This window comes from Pleuronectes platessa, chromosome 21, assembly GCF_947347685.1.
Source record: "Pleuronectes platessa chromosome 21, fPlePla1.1, whole genome shotgun sequence".
NCBI classification, from domain to species: Eukaryota; Metazoa; Chordata; class Actinopteri; order Pleuronectiformes; family Pleuronectidae; genus Pleuronectes; species Pleuronectes platessa.
Genome location: NC_070646.1, coordinates 10544885 through 10561145, shown reverse-complemented (window position 1 = coordinate 10561145; position 16261 = coordinate 10544885). Strand labels below are relative to the sequence as shown.

At 41.7% G+C, this 16261-nt stretch overlaps 2 protein-coding genes across 12 annotated transcripts in view; one reads left to right on the top strand and one right to left on the bottom strand.

The window, feature by feature from the left end:
• The first annotated feature begins 930 nt into the window (after window positions 1-930).
• luc7l (LUC7-like (S. cerevisiae)) lies at window positions 931-7863 on the top strand. 7 transcript variants are annotated; one of them, XM_053414440.1, is made up of 12 exons: window positions 1072-1140; window positions 2495-2565; window positions 2882-2965; window positions 3644-3738; window positions 3961-4059; window positions 4646-4756; window positions 4919-5062; window positions 5160-5336; window positions 5450-5538; window positions 5641-5670; window positions 5770-5925; window positions 6743-7863. In XM_053414440.1, exons 3-12 carry the CDS (start codon window positions 2956-2958, stop codon window positions 6861-6863), a joined length of 1032 nt encoding a protein of 343 aa, XP_053270415.1. In that variant the 5' UTR covers window positions 1072-1140; window positions 2495-2565; window positions 2882-2955; the 3' UTR covers window positions 6864-7863. The 7 variants fall into 7 exon arrangements, with proteins under 7 accessions (XP_053270413.1, XP_053270416.1, XP_053270409.1 ...); XM_053414441.1 differs by lacking the exon at window positions 2882-2965 and having other exon boundaries at window positions 994-1140; XM_053414435.1 differs by having other exon boundaries at window positions 2882-3738.
• Window positions 7864-7974: 111 nt separating this feature from the next.
• The window catches only part of LOC128427339 (epidermal growth factor receptor kinase substrate 8-like protein 1), a 12026-nt gene continuing 3739 nt past the window's right edge, over window positions 7975-16261 (bottom strand). For 2 of the 5 annotated variants that reach the window (XM_053414428.1, XM_053414429.1), the window contains exons 7-20: window positions 15563-15675; window positions 15218-15276; window positions 14991-15120; window positions 14422-14510; window positions 14267-14341; window positions 13055-13203; window positions 12369-12513; window positions 11319-11368; window positions 11117-11225; window positions 10691-10816; window positions 10412-10556; window positions 9490-9655; window positions 9166-9298; window positions 7975-8306 (exon numbers count right to left, since the gene is read on the bottom strand). In XM_053414428.1, the coding sequence (XP_053270403.1) occupies window positions 8220-8306; window positions 9166-9298; window positions 9490-9655; window positions 10412-10556; window positions 10691-10816; window positions 11117-11225; window positions 11319-11368; window positions 12369-12513; window positions 13055-13203; window positions 14267-14341; window positions 14422-14510; window positions 14991-15120; window positions 15218-15276; window positions 15563-15675 (1576 nt within the window). In that variant the 3' untranslated portion in view covers window positions 7975-8219. The remainder of the gene's footprint in view (window positions 8307-9165; window positions 9299-9489; window positions 9656-10411; window positions 10557-10690; window positions 10817-11116; window positions 11226-11318; window positions 11369-12368; window positions 12514-13054; window positions 13204-14266; window positions 14342-14421; window positions 14511-14990; window positions 15121-15217; window positions 15277-15562; window positions 15676-16261) is intronic. The other 3 variants (XM_053414431.1, XM_053414430.1, XM_053414432.1) reach the window with 3 other exon arrangements.

Below are 16261 nucleotides of genomic sequence, written 5' to 3'. Positions count from 1 at the left end.
TGATGATAATATTCATGAATGTTTAGAGTCATCAATGATTTATAAGAAGTGTTTCCTCGCGGTTTGTCTGATCAGTCAATATATCTGAAAAATCCCAACCTGTCAAATCAAACCTGATTTAAGTGTCGTTATCTAGATTTAAGACACAAGAGCTGAATGTGAGACTCCATCTGCAGAACGGCTGATATGTAATGTATATCAGTACTTTACAGTCAAGTCAGACGTCTACAAAAGGTATCGTGTTTACATATTTCTAGAAATAAAGTTGGATTGTGAATGTATTGTTTGACAGTTGTGTATTTGATTTATTGCTGAGTTAGATGTGTGAAATTCCCAATGTAAAGTAAAAACACAACAAAATATCAGCTGGAGTCAGTGTTCGACCACAAAGGGTCTGATAAGAGACCTGGGAGGAGGATGCATTGTTTGGAAAAAGCAGATTTTGGACCTGTATTTGCATCAGTCTGTTTTTTCAGCGAGAAAAAGATTACATGTGTGAAGTTCTCAATGTTGAGTCAAAACAGGCTTTTGGATCTTTAACTGTCTAGATGTCAGGTCAACAATGCTGAAATAGCCGTGTGTACATTACATGGCAGCAGTTTTGCAGATCGAGTCTCACATTCAGCTCTTCAACACAAATAAAGACATTAAAACAACCTTACAATTATTGAGCTGGGCAGTTTGGCAACGTCCTTTTTATATTTACTGATCAGACCTGTCGCGAGGAAATACTGAGTCTCATAAATCACTGATGACCCTAAACATTCATGATCGAACTTATCATCATTAAAAAAAAACAGCAACACACGAGATTAGATAGTTTTGTAACTGTGCGCGGTCCCGGGAGGTGCATACCATTCTCGGCAGGGCATGCTGAACTTGGCACAACACCGGAACCACTGATTGTTCCGTCACTTCCCTTGTGTGAAACGGAAACAGACGAATCCACGAAATCGAGAAAAGCTGCGAGAGGTGATGCTTGGACGAACACATTATCATACTTCACCCGAGCCACACGCCAAGGAGCCGCTCTCTGCTTTCTAACCTGTACATAGCGCCGTCGACGGAAGGACCCAGCGATGTCTGCCCAGGCTCAAATGCGGGCTCTGCTCGACCAGCTGATGGGAACAGCGAGGGATGGTGAGTTGCTGTAGCATGCTAGCCGAGCTAGCATAGCCAAGATGGAGCCACCGCTGAGGCTGGCCGCTGTTGTCGTGTGATGGACAGACCTGCATGAATGGATGTACTAAAGAGGGCTGCGTTAAACACCGCACAGTTCGACTCGATACGTTCTAACGGATTAACACTAGACTTTAATGTTTGCATCCACAAATCAAGAGATATTTTAGTTTCGCTTTTGTCACTATGAAACTTAACCTTAAACGTAGCTCTTTGCTAAGTTAGCTAATGTTTACTGTTTAAGTTATGAAACCTTTGCTGCTAAGCGCCACTGAACAATACACAAAAAACTATTAGACCATTGATATAGTCATTTTCAAGGCAGCACACGTAAAGCAGAGTAACTGTTCATATACATGATATTTGCAGGAAAGGAAATAAGCTAAATGAAAATGTCTAAATTATTAATTGAAGTTGTAGGGCCCCCTGTCTATTTTAGTAAAACATCCAATTATCCAAGATTATTCAAGAGCGAGACTGGCATTCATAATCTCACTCAATTTCTTATTAAAAGTAAAAACATTTAATGTTATATACTTATGCTCCCTTTTTATGTAATGTTATAACCATGTAAAGTACAACAATAATGTGCTATAAGAAATTGAATGTCAGTGCTTTTATTTTGTTGAATATAACAGTGTATTGTATCATATATCTTCAGTTTCATGTTTTATATATTAAAAGTCTAAACCAAATCGGTAGCGTGTGCATCTGTGAGGCGATTGTAGGGACTGAAAGTACAATATTTATAATGTTGTAGAAAATACTCGTGGTAAACAAGGTAAAAGTAACTTAAAAATGCAAATTGGTTTTACTGAACATTGTATAAAATTAAGATTATAGCCGTGTCTTTATCTTTTCCATCTGCTTCAGATTGCATTGTTGCGTAGAATTTATAAAAAATAACAATTATTTAAAACTTGTGTCTATGAGATCCAACCAATGTTGTGCACATGACAAGTGCAAATCTGTTTATATCTTAATGCTAATATATAATTTTAGTATTATCGTTCTGCCATTTGGATGCAAACATTAAAAGATGAAATCGGCTGTCAAGTCTGATTTCCTGTAGCAGAACATGACGGCTTGCTGCTGTCATGTTATTTAATAAAAAGCTGATGCATCCTGACAATAGAATAAAAGTGCAGCCCTTTAGATTATCCTTTAACAAATTGTTAACTCGATTTGTACTGTCTGAGTTACTTTGTGTTGTGCGTTTGTGGGTGTATGTGTGATGACATTGATATCAAATTCTTCCCATACATTTGTTGCATACAAACTGAACAATTGTGGCCCCTTTATTTTATTCATTAAGGTTCAGTGTATCTTTGCCAGCCTACATCAATCTGCAAAGGAGTTGCAGAAAAGCCTCATGTTCATCGAGCCGTGAGTCACACATAATTTTTAAAGCTGTTATGATGAATATCCAAACAATTTGTTTGCCTTCCGGAAGTTACTGTAGCCATTTTGTAATCACACAAATGGGTTAATATTTAGTGGCACTAGAATTACAATTTGGAGTAGAGCTATACAGCCTGAGCTGAGACGCCGTGTTGCGCTGAAGCCAAAAGAAGAAGTTCTCAAAATTTCGATTAGACGTCTTGTTTTTCAGAAGGCAATTATTGCATTCAGTCAAAACTAAAACTTTGCACACATCATTTTTCGATCTGACTTGTGTATGACTCCCAACTTCTTACTACAGGTATGGGCAAGAAAACTGTTCCCATTTATACTTTTCTACAGCGGGTTTAAAATTCTGCAGCTGAGGTCTTGAAGATGCAGAAGGGTACAGTATGTGGTGCAGATCGCAGTGTGTATAAACCCATTTTTTCCCTTGGATTTCTTTTTCTTTGTGTTTTTTTTCTTTTTAATATTTGTAAAGGTCTTTGCTGGAATATTTGTCTGACATGTTTACATTTTACGGTCACAGTCTTAGTAGCAGGCTTTTCTTGTATAGACCAATTTCCAACTCGTGTGTATATGTAATAGAAATGCTACAAAGTCATGGTAATCCAAATGAGTTCTAGGAAACGAATATAACATATTGTGTCCTTGTTGGCTTCATCTTTTGTTGCTCCACATTTATAGAGTGAACGTTGAGCCTGATCACAAGTTAAACTGAACAGAGGCTCTAATATTTCCACATTTTTATCAAGGTGTGGGTAAGGTAAACACAGAGGTGAGGTAAGAACGCAGAACCACATCTAGTTTCTGCATTGTCACATAAGTTAACATAGTCCACTAGTTCATTAGCTGCAGGTAAATATAATGTTGCACTAATAAAATATATTTGAAACTTCCGATATCTAAGAATTGGTTTTCACACGATTGCAGGTATATTGACCAACGTATGCAGATTTTGTTTTACTGCAGTATAGTGATATGAACTTAACCATTGGACACCTCGCACATGCTACCAAGTATGTGAGGTCTTTCTCACTGGCGGTTTTCTGGATTATTTCAGGCGATGAGACGAGGCAGAGGGTCAAGTACAGTGACGAGCGAGTCTGCAAAAGTCATCTTCTCAACTGCTGTCCACATGACATCCTCTCCGGAACTGTGAGTTGACTGCATTTCTGGTTTTAAACGTCCAAATACTTTACAAATATGTATATTTTAAGATGCTGGAATATATCGTAACTCCTCACAGGATTATAATTCTCTTGGCAGTAAAGTACTGTAAAGAAGAAGGAAAACAGAATGTGCACCATGATTTAATCATTAACATCACTCATTTCTTTTTGCACGTGTGTGACGTGTCTGCTTATGTCTTGCTGATAGCGCATGGACCTGGGAGAGTGCACGAAGATCCATGACCTCGCACTTCGGGCAGATTATGAAATTGCCTCCAAGGACAAAGATCTGTTCTTTGAGCTAGATGTAAGTGATGTCCTGCTATAAATAATACATGTTATATATGCTGATGGTAAAACTGTCAAATGCATATTCATATTGCTTTCTTTGAGAAATAGGTTGTATAGTATTCTTACTGATAGAGGAGCTACTTGGTGTCACCAGATATTTTTTGCTGATTTAAATGTCGTACAACACATCCCAGTTCTCTCTACTTCAAGATGTCGGATTAACAGATCTATATTGTGGAGGATGTGTATGTTTCCTTCTCTGGGTCTTTATGAAGCATTATTCATTACGCCCTGAAAGCAAGTAAGCTGAGATGGAGTGAGTCAACAGATAGAAAGATAATACATACAGTCACGCTTGCCCATTTCCCATTAGCAGTTGCCATAAACAACCAAGGCCGTAAAAGATATGATAAACTGAGCCTCAGGGAAGGGAAGTGATAATACTGGTCATGTGGACCCTTCAGGGACACACAATACACATGATTTATACGTGTATATGGCGTATATCAGCACCTCATTCATAACCCATAGTTTTAAATTTCTCAAAGTAAGAATCCGCGCTGCCTTTCTGCCGTTCTCTGAGCGTTTTCTCATTCTGAAAGGCGGTGGATCACCTGGAGTCTTTCATTGCCGACTGTGACCGGAGGACAGAGCTCGCCAAGAAGCGCCTCGCGGAGACACAAGAGGAGATCAGTGCTGAGGTGGCAGCGAAGGTGAGTTTTAAGAAGACTTTGTGAAACCTATTTACACCTGAGTTTTATAAGTGTAGTCTCCCCCCCCCCCCTTTTTTTTTTTGCACTGTTAAACTTGAGGTTTAGTGTTAAGTACAGGAAATAGCCAGACGTAAAATGTGTGGTTCTGGGCTGTTGTTGTAGGCAGAGAAGGTTCATGAGCTGAATGAGGAAATAGGAAAGCTCCTGGCCAAGGCTGAGCAGCTTGGAGCCGAGGGAAACGTGGACGAGGCCCAGAAGGTTCTGCAGGAGGTGGAGAAGGTCCGCACCAGGAAGAAGGATGCAGAGGTGAGAAATGCAGGAAACGGAGTGTGGCGCCTATTGTGTCTTATATAACATTAATCTTGTGAGAACTCAATGTCCGCTCTTGTCTGGGTCTCCTCAGGAGGAGTACAGGAACTCGATGCCAGCCTCCAGCTTTCAGCAGCAGAAGCTTCGGGTGTGCGAGGTGTGCTCTGCCTACCTGGGTCTCCATGACAACGACCGTCGCTTGGCAGACCATTTTGGCGGGAAGCTTCACCTGGGCTTCATCCAGATCAGAGAGAAACTGGACCTGCTAAAGGTAAACTCCTGCCTGTATATCTGTGATTGTCATTGGGCTGATCATTAGAAAACACAGAGGTTTGGATAAAGGTGTTTAACTTCTAAATGGGTTGTTTGGGTTTATTTTATCAGAAAACTGTGGTCGACAAACAGGAGCAAAGGAACCAGGAACGCCTGAAGAGACGAGAAGAGAGGGAGAAAGAGGAACAGCTGAAGAAGAGGTGGGTGCAGACATTTAAAATTCTTGCAATTTCATTTGTTGTCTTCACTGCATTGTTTTTATTAACGTAAGTGTGTGGTTTTCATCTCTGCTTATTTCTTAGGACCAGATCACCAAGCCGAGAGCAAAAAAGGTGAGAGCACTGCCTTAACCATCTTTCCACGTGTTAGACGAGTCTCTCCGATGAAAAGTTCTGTTTGTAACTCCGAGTGTCATCCCTCGTTCTCACCAGGTCCCGTTCTCGTGACCGTAAGAAGCGGCGCTCGAGCTCCCCATCACGAGACAAGCGCCGCTCCCGCTCCAGGGAGAGGAAGAGGCGGCACCGCAGCCGATCCCGCTCCCGCAGCCGAGGCCACCGCCACAGCCACGAGCAGAGCTCCAGACACAAGTGTGTACAAAACCAAGCCCACTGAGTTCACACCAAGCCCACACAGACTTTGGATGTTTTTGTTTTGTCACAATTTCAGCCTTTTCTCAAATAATCTTTTACTTGTTTATAAGACTAAACCAGTGAGTTTCTAGTAGGGCTGCTCGATTATGGAAAAAATCATAATCAGGATTATTTTGGACAAAATAGAAATCACGATTATTCAAACGATTATTATGTGGTCTTATTCTGAAGTCTATGCTTTATTCTTTAAATGACTGTAACCGAAAGTGTCACTCACTTCCGGTTCAAGTAAATACCGATGACGGCTTGTGTCTTATTTCTCCGTGAAACCAGGATATCGGTGCCTGGTTATTCAAACCCTTAATGATGGCAATCCTAACACTCCAAAAAAACTGTTTGTGACTGAGAACTTTGAAATTTCCTCTCATTATTAAATGTCCCCATCTATGGCCTCCCTCTGCCATTTTCCACTCGCTGTTTTTTTAAATACCTCCGGTCACCACACACACAACTTGCCTCCTTCACTTTACGGCTGCCTGAGAGTGAGAGCCAGTCAGCTGGGCCGTGTTGAATGCTTTGGGGGAAGGACTGAATTTCACATTCCATCTTTCGGAAAAAAATGCCAAATAATTGTTTCAACTCAATTATAGTAGTTGGAGATCGTTTGACCCCCTAATCGAAATCATGACTAAAATTTGATTAATAGAGCAGCCCTAGTTTGTAGGATTGTTTGTTGATAGGCGTGTACAGTCAAGATTTGATGCCACCTGAGGACTGAGTGTTTCCTCTCTGAACATCTGGTCTGGTCACGCAGGTCTTCCAGGGACAGAGAGCGCGTCTCCAGAGACGGGTCCCGGGAGCGAGACAGGAGGGACGGTATGAACGGCCGGTCGGACTCCCGCCGAGCAGACGACAGGGACATGGGGGACTTCTGAAGACCCGACTCCATCCACCACCGACACAGTGTCCTCCTGTCCCCTCTGGTTAATGTAACCTAGTCTTTGCCTTGACCCCTTTGTTCTCCTGCCTGCCTCCTTTCTTTGCTTTAAGAGTTTATCGGCCCAGAGTTTCTCTTGTCTAGCATCCAGATTTATCAGATTGCATTCGGATGGCGGGATTAGCTATCGATCCGTAGTGGAGTGTACATCTGTAACTTGGTGGCTGTCTGTCCATATGTCCCGTGTCTTGTTCTAAACTCCAACACCGATTCCAACGGATGCAGAAAACAAGAGCTACCTAACTGCGTCATTCATATATTCGTCATTCTTTATTAAGGCGGATGGTCTTTTGATACAGAACCAGTCTGTAAATATATTTGGGCCTACTGATTGTCTTGGTCTGATCAGCCTCGTCCCATCCTGATTTGTTTTGTTGTTTTAATGTCCCTCTGCTTTGAGTGAAGGTCTTGAATGTTTGTTCACATATTTGTCTCCAGTATTTGGTCTAAATTCAAAATGAAGGGTTTATAATTCGTCGTATTAGCAACAAATATAACTCTCATTGTCCAAATCATGTCATCTTCTATGCTGCCAGTTGTGAATGGAATCTGTTCAGTTGTTTAGCCAGTTGAAGTAACTGCTTGTTTTTAGTTTGTATTGGTGGCAGTCTCTCTTGTTTCGAAATTTTCGTTCTAGCTTAATTTCCTTTTATTCAAAATATCGGGGATAATGGAAACTTCCACATTAGCGTCGGCATGTGGAGCAGTAGGCTCATAAATGACACATCTTTAATTCTGTGCTAAAACTGTGTACGCGTCGTGGCTCGAGTCAAACTGAAACGTCGACGTGGTTCAAAACAAATTCCTTTTGCGTGTAGATTTATATTTCAGTGCAGACAGATTTGAATGGATGCATTGCTTTACCTAATGTGTGAAGTCGTATGTTATTTTGCTGGAAATCTTTCTTTAAGTCTCAATTAAAAACTCTTACCATTTTACTTTTTATTGTGTCTTGGCATTTTAATCATGGCTGAAGTATTTGGCAAAGATATGTGTATCATTGGAGTTGGTCTTAGGCAGGAAAAATAAATTCACAATTGAGACAAGCATCATAATTTAAAAAGGATGTATTTTAATGTTAGAATGTAGTTTACACAGCACCTGCTTGGATTAAAAACACGTGATGATGTAGTTGCATATGAGCGAGCATGACTATCTTCAGACATTCTTTGATTATAGATTGGCTGCGAACCAATTGCTCTAAGGTGAATATAATTTAAAAATTGAATGACAGCTGCAGAACCAGGCGAACAATCCTTGATGTGAATCTCTTCATGGTGGAGACGCCTGCTGCTCACAGTGTGCTGCTCTCCAGCTTCAGATCCACCTTCATCTTCTGTTTCTCCATGACCGTCTCCAACTCTGTGGCCCTTCTGGCGTCCTGCAGGGGAAACAAACAAATAGGGACAAATGAAGCTCAAGAGATCACTGAAGTCAAAAGTGCTGTAAAGAAATTAGGTGAAAACGGATTGTGTCAGACATTTAGCACCAGATAACTCTGGTGTACTGGGTATATAATTCACAGTGAGGACAAATGAGATTAAAATTTAAATGTTTAATCCTGCCATAATTATAATCATATTTATTAGCATAGTGTAAATTATAGAATAGAATGTCTTCACTGACATTGTATACTTTGCAAGGGACATCTGCTGTGCATCTCCAAAAATGTATAATAAACAGACAACTAATAGGATCATATATATTCATAGTAAAATTGTGCATTTTGATAAACTATTGCACAGTAAAATATGTAAAAAAAAGAAAAGAAGTGTGTTAAAATAGTTAAAGACAGTTTTCAATTAATTCCTGGATCTTGGTAGGGTAAAGATTCAGGCATGTCAAGGTGACTGATGCCTATGGGTGTGTGCAAATTTGTCCCAATCAACTAAAAATATGTCTCTAGTGACTTTAAATGTGGTTTCATAAGTGGGGACTGTTTATGTTCTTAATTAAATTACACATTTGGTGTTGAAGAAAGGCTGCATTTCAAATCTTATGAATTCAGTGAAATTAGTTCATAAAATAACTGATTCTAGTAAATATTGCATATATTATCATAGTGTGATAATTTTCAGGATAGAAGATTGCAAAGTGTTGCTGATTGTTACTAATCTTAAAGGATGTGCTATAGAAGTAACCTCAGTTGTTTGGGGACTGAAGCTTGGATCTTCAGTGCACAGTTCAGCACTTAATATCTTTTCTTATCTATTAAAATCCAGCGTTTTCCCGGCCTGTACCTCCAGCAGTGCTTTCTGCACAGTGAGCTGACTGTAGACTCTTGCGCCCTCGTCTGGAATCACAGCCCGTAGCTCCTCCTTGTTGAGGGAGAAGAGCTGGGCCCCTGTCAGCACTCCCAGGCACGCCACCGTCCTGAGGGACACGAGAGGAGAATCAATTCTCCGGTACACAGTTTTCCTCCATAAAAACATTACACAAGAAACAAGCCTGTACACTTTGATTCATGTCAAATGAGGGAGGCCATTTCTCTCGATCTAAGTGTGCTGGCAGCACTCCAGCGTATAAACAGTGAGTTGTTAATCTGATCTGTAGCCATCACTCACGGTTCACTGAAGCCTTTCCCTCGGAGCCACTCAGCCACTTCCTCCGGGGGGGAGTGGTAGTCCAGAGGGACGGCGGTGTCTGAGGAGCGAGGGATCACCAGAGGCTTGTGCAGGTGAGTCTTTCCGTTGGTCAGCCTATGGAGCAGCTCGTCGTTCACCAGCATGACTGCAAAGATTCAAGGGGACGTTTCAGCTTCTCGTGCTCAAACGATAATGTGTGACCAGCAAAATTTAAATAAAAACATACAAATCAAACATTCCAGAGATAAATAATTGTTAATTACTGCCCACTTTGTGAGTATAATTCCAGCCTGACAAGATTTACTACTATTAAGTATTAAAAGTAAAAATGCTTGCAGAGCGTAGCCTATTCCCTAATGCAGCGGTCTACTACATCATTCAGTATATTCTGTTTAATACCAGAATAAACCGATTGTCATATTAATAATAAACACTGCAGATGATGTTAATAAATATCTATAATTTATGGCTGAGTCTAGACAATGAATGGCCTCTTCTGAATATAGTTTAGGTATGATGCAATGCATTCTAAAAATGTAGTGGAGCAGAAGGTCCAGATACTTATACATGTTGTGGAGTAAAAGGGAAAAGTACATGAATAATGAATAAGAAAATGTACTTTGTTACATTCAACCACTGCTTTTAATACTGTTCAATAACACACCTTTTTTTATTGAACTGTATATTATTCCTATGGTCCCTGTGGGGGACTTTATCTGGTGTTTAAACTCGGTACTCTGGCGTCCTCACTTCATGTTGTGGCTACAAGGTGGAGCCAGAGCTTCCATTTTCACAGTTTGTGTCCGTGCCTCTCAGTCACACATACACAGAGACAGTGTAGCTCCCTCTGTTTCAAACCTCTTTATCACAGCATTTATGTCACGCTCAACTGTTCTGGTACCTTTATCTGAGTCCTCTGCCGTCTGCATGTGCTGGTTGTATCCCAGTATGCTGCGGGGGCGCTGTGGGGAGTGGGTCTGGGGCTGGGCAGGAGGGCTGGGTGGGACCGCAGAGAAAGTCTTGGTGAGGGGGGGTGGAGTGGGAGCCTGCAGGAATTCAGGGCGGAGAGAAAAGCAAACACTTGAATTCCCTCTGGTATGTACAGGTGAGGGCCTACCTCTTTGCTGATAAAATCTGTGTGTGTGTGTGTTTATATGCATGTGTGTGTTGTGCGTCTTACACTGGGTGGTTTGTTGGTGATGGGGCTGTCTATGTGGGCCATGGGCTCAAGGATGTTGAAGGGAACAAATCCGATCTGGTTGTAGCTATTACGACACTTCCACCAGCGCTTTGAGGATTCAACCACCTGTCAGAAAGAGGAGATGCTGTCAGTCAGGATTATTCATTTATTTATCTATCCATCTATCCATCTATCTATCCATCTATCCATCCATCTATCCATCCATCTATCTATCCATCTATCTAACTATATCTATCCATCTATCCAGAAATTACTCTGTCAGCACTATTCACAGGAAGTCAGTGTTTTTAACAACTCTACGACACAATAAAATAACTTTGCAAACTGTAAAATAAACAACAATGAAGAAGCTTAATGCTGGATTCCTGAACATGTGACTGTGTATGATCTTCTTGGCTTTATTACCTCCAGCTTCTCCCCCTGCTGCACCGACAGCTCGCTGCTGTTCCTGGCTATGAAGTCGTAACTGCAGGTGTAGAGTCTATCGGGATCCGGTGGGAGTGGGCTGGAGTCTCTGAGAGAGAGAGAGGAGACACATGCTGGTGAGATGCACATGGTGGGGGAATAAGAGCAACTGACTGGTTAGCCTTTTCAAAAGAGGACTTACGTCTCGTCACCGACACGGGTACCAGGAGGAGGGACCGGCTGATGCTGCTGCTGTGGGCCAAGACAAGATGGACATGTGTGGTTATACAGCATGAAAACACACAGGCATAGAATAAGAGGTCAAAGGTCAACATGGAGAGGGGCAGGGGTGGTTGACAAAATAAAAGACAGTCTCCTCTGTAATGTGTTGAGCTTTTGCAAGAAGAGATTAAAGAGGATTTGGATTTTTTTCATTTTATCTAACAGGTTAAAATTCACTTAAAGAGACCTGTAATGAGCATTCCTACACATCAGCTAAATCAAATAATACTTAATACAGTAAGGTGCACGTCTAAGTTATTAACATTAGCTCTATAGCTCCTTGTTTAAGGGCATTGTGTGCTTCAAAAAAATATATTGTTATTACTAAAAAAAATTCTTAAAGACTACTGGCAGGACAAGGGCACTTCAGGGGCCAATTAGATCGTAGCTGCCAGCCCCACCTCTGGATCCGCCCCTGAAAGTGCCAATAAGAAAATATGCCTTCCTCCATTATGAAAAAAAAGAGCAGAATGTGCAGCACTGGAGAAATGGAGGGAAAGCAACATGGTGGTTGGTGGGGTTCTCTCACCTGGGTTCAATAGGTTTGTATTTGCCGGCTAATCTATTTCAAAACCATCTAAGAAGAAAATTCAAAACAAACCTCCAGGCCAAAATGTCTGATGCCAAAGGTTAAATAGTATTGAATTTGTGTCTCATTAGAGTCGACCTTGTGTATTTGTTTTTCTGTGCAACCTCAATGAAAACGGCATCAGGACACTTTCTATCGGACAAATTAAAGAAGCTAACCAGATTTATATGGACAATTTTGGTGTGACAAAGCTCCAACCTCTTTTTAACACCTCAGAGAACTTTCTTTACAACAGTTTTTCTCTGCTGTGTTGCAGCTCTACTACTTATTGCACTTGATATTTACATGTGTTGTTTTTCACACACTTATATTTTGAGTGCTCTTCTCTTCTGACGCACATAGGAGAGTCAAACCTATTTCCTAAACACAGGTATTCCATACCTCTCGTTTTACTGGGAGGGCTTCATGTTTGTGCTGTGACTCGACCGGATCTTCCCAAACCTGCCCGTCTGCCCTCGAGGCTTCTGGTTTCCAGCCGTCTAAGAACACAGGCGTGTACGGAGCGACAGGTCCTCTGAGCTGAGAGCTGAAAGGACAAAAATAGACACTGGATTAGTTCTCAATGCACCAAAGCTGTCAATATATTCACTCAGTTTTTTTAAACAAAGCTAATACTAATGATTAAAGTGGTTCATTTGAGCCAATAGAAAAATATCCTGAACTTTTTTATTCACGAGCGCATTCAATTAGTTTACAAAATAAAAAAAAGGACATAGCATCATTGTTTTTAATTTTATTTTCAATTATCAGTCTAATGTACCAATTAGATCAGTTTTGTTTTCTTCTTCATGCATGTGTAGAAATGTGTTTATATGCGTATATGTATGTATGTATATAAATATATGTAATGTTTTGTCTATAAAGGATGCATGGGCCATGGAAGTCTCACATATTGCAAGACAAAACTTTCATGTATCAGTGAAAACCAGGTACAAGCATGTTCAGCAATGTTGGCTTTCTTTTCCAGGATGGTGGTATAATGAATAATCATATAAATAAAAACATTATTTTATGTTACTTTATAAAAAAAAGCCACTGTAAGCCGGAGGTGTTTGTTTGGTACTGACCGAGAGTGTGTCCAGTTGGGACCCAGCGACGTCCACAGCTGCTTCTCCTCCTGGCTCAGGGTGTCCTCCAGCAGCAACACAGCAGAGTTGGTCATGGAGGGGCTGGACACTGAGGCTCCCAGAGCTGGTCCACCTGTTGTTTTCACCATCTGTCCGCACACAGAGAACAACAAAACACGAGTTAATGGCCACAGTCTGAGAAAACAGGCCTGATACTCAAAGTCCAACCGAAGCAAGAGAGTCAGAAGAAAACATTTCTGGTTAGAAAACTGACAATCAAAGCACAGTGACACAAATCACACACAAAAAACACGGAACCACACACACATGAAAGGAAGAGACGCAGTTCCTGACGTGTGGGGCTCTGTGTTTTCCATTCAGGCACGCCAGTTTACACAAATCAAACACACCCGCTCCACCCTTTGACTGTTTGGACTGATTCATTCCTGTAGAAATACTGAGGCACCGACTTTACATGTTTGATCAAATATCAACGGAGACACACCTGAAATACCAAGCCTCTTTTGACATTAGTTCAATATTGATATGTTCCTGGATTCATGTTCCCTCCGTTCCAGCGGATTGGGGCCACTTCACTGTCGAAAACGTTCAAGATAGGAAAATAAAATAAATGTAAGTAAAGGTAATATATTGTCGATTAAGTTTCTAACGTAAATGTATCCAGGTAAAATCTGGACTAAAATCTAAAGTATATAGATTTTTCTCACAGCAGATATTATGACATGCAATTGGAAAATGTATAAATAATAAAGCACTTGTCATTGTTATCAGGATGTATTTTTCCCACATTTCCACGCCCTAAAAGTCGTATGTACCAGGAAAGCATATCTGCCTGCAATAATGTTTCGGGAAACAACATCAAACAAATGCAGATATCAATGAGGTTATCACACAGGGACCGACCCTGAGTAACCACTGACTGGAACATTACAACATTACTCAACTAAAATACCTTTCCATTATCTTTTTATATAACCTTATCATCATGACAATTTATTTTCCTCTTCACATTTACCTCACTCCCTCTGAACCCAACACAGTTAACGATGTGTGGATTAATTTAAAGATATTTATTGTGTCATAACCCGGCGAATATCTATGCTGCTATGAAAGTATTTATAGCTACAGTAACAACAGGTGTTGTCCTCAGTGACCCGGTGGAGACGTGGAGGTCGAACAGCGCTGACTCACCATGTCCAGAGGTTTGAATACATGGTGAACGAGCTCCTCTGATGAAGGGTTGGAGATGGTTGATTTCAGAAGGGCCTGTGAAGAAATAAGTAGGAGAAATTTATCACAGGGTTGGTCAAAGAGGAAAAGAAATAATGACCTGACTGAATACGCACCAGGAGGCTGAAGCAATATTTGAATTTCTGGAATATGTCGATGAATTCCTCCTCTGGTGGGGGGCGGGCCTTTATAGAGAGCTGATCATCTGTTGACCAAGAGTGGAGACACACAGAATACAAAAGGGTTATCAGCAGGGGTGGATCCAGGGGTGGGAACAGGGGGGGCACTGGCCCTTGCAGAAATCTGATCGGACGAAGAAAAGCTAGCAATACTAATAATAAATATGACAATTTATCTAGTTTATGAGCTCTTTGGCGGAACTCAATGTGCTTGGAAGATGTATATTGGACTATTTTCAATGATGCTTTGTTTTGCTCAAAGTTATAGAGCAAACAGGAATGATTCCAACATGCATCTTACTCAGTCCAACATAGTGCACAGATGTTGGCAGATGTTGGACATTTAATTTGCCCCTCTGTGTAAATTGAGGTCCCTTTATGGCCCCCGGGATAGAAAAATCCTAGATCCACTAATGGTTATTATAGCGAAAAATGTGAATGAGTTCAATCAAAAATATCTTTGTAAATAACACCACTGCAAAACTCCACCCCTGTCTCCTTCCTACCTTCTGCAGTTTGCTTTTTGCTCTTCTTCTTCTTCTTCTTCTTCTGGCTCAGCACCGTGGCGGCCTCGGCCGTCAGCTGCAGCTTAGCCATGAAGTTCTCGATGTCATCGAAGCAGTGATTGAGGATCCCCTGGAGGGAGCAAGAACCAGTTTGTTTACGACATTCAGGTTTGAAATGCAGACAGAGCAGAATGCAAAGACACAGAGGTGATGAGGAGGACGCATACCACTTCTCGCACGGCTCGCAGGAAAGAGATGTCCGGCCCGCCGTTCACAGCGTTAGCTGCTTGGGAAGAGAGGAGCGGAGTCAGGTGATCCATGTTCATTCTCGACTCTGCATGCTGTTTGAAATTCCTGTCCCCTCTTACCCCTGATACCCACCCTCCCCCTTTTACAAATACACACACACAATGCAATCTCTGTGCTCCTGAGCCCTTTTAACTTTAATGTCCAGCTTCTCTCCTTTCCTTCTTACCGTCTAACAATGTCAAATCTTGCCAAATACTTCTACGACAAAGGATTTTACTGTCGTACAAATGCATCTGAGTGAAAGTCGATCTTTTTTTTTTTACCTCTGGGTCCAGGGTAAGGCGGAGGGTTTGCTGGTGGGGCATTTGGAGCCAGTGCGACGGGGGGATGGGGGATTCCATAGGGGTCGATCACCTCTCCTCCGCTCTGTTGAACCCTGGGGAAACAAGTGGAGAGTGTCATCCCCGCTGCACTCTCACAACTTTGCATCCACCTTGCAGAACGAGGGCAGCGACAATCCCCAGAAAGACCCTACAAGTGAGTGTGACACACTTTCACCGACTCCCGACTGTCAGACAGGCTCATCCTCATTCTGAGAGCCTCAAACCCGATGCAGCCTCGCAGAGCGGTTGCAACACAAGCACAACTATGATCCAGGCCACACAATGGAGACCTCCATCAATAGACAAGGTGCTGTCTCTGAAATTCAATGCCGCAGCCCTTATCCCACTGAGGGACAGTAAACAGTGTGAAAGTGCTTACTCACAGCGAGGCCTTTCCATTTCACAAACACTCTGCTTAAATCTGAATCCACCTTTAAACACACCCGTCAGCAACGAGCCGGGGTTTAAAAGCAAAAAACACAAGGCTGTTGATTACAGGTCAAAACTTTCCTTATGTTTGCTCACTCTCGTACAATCGCAAGGTCCCTGCAAGTGCCTCGGAGGAGTGACTCAAAATCGTACACATTCAAAAATCCCCACCCGTCTATCCGCCCTTCTTACCACATGAGTCTGTCCTTA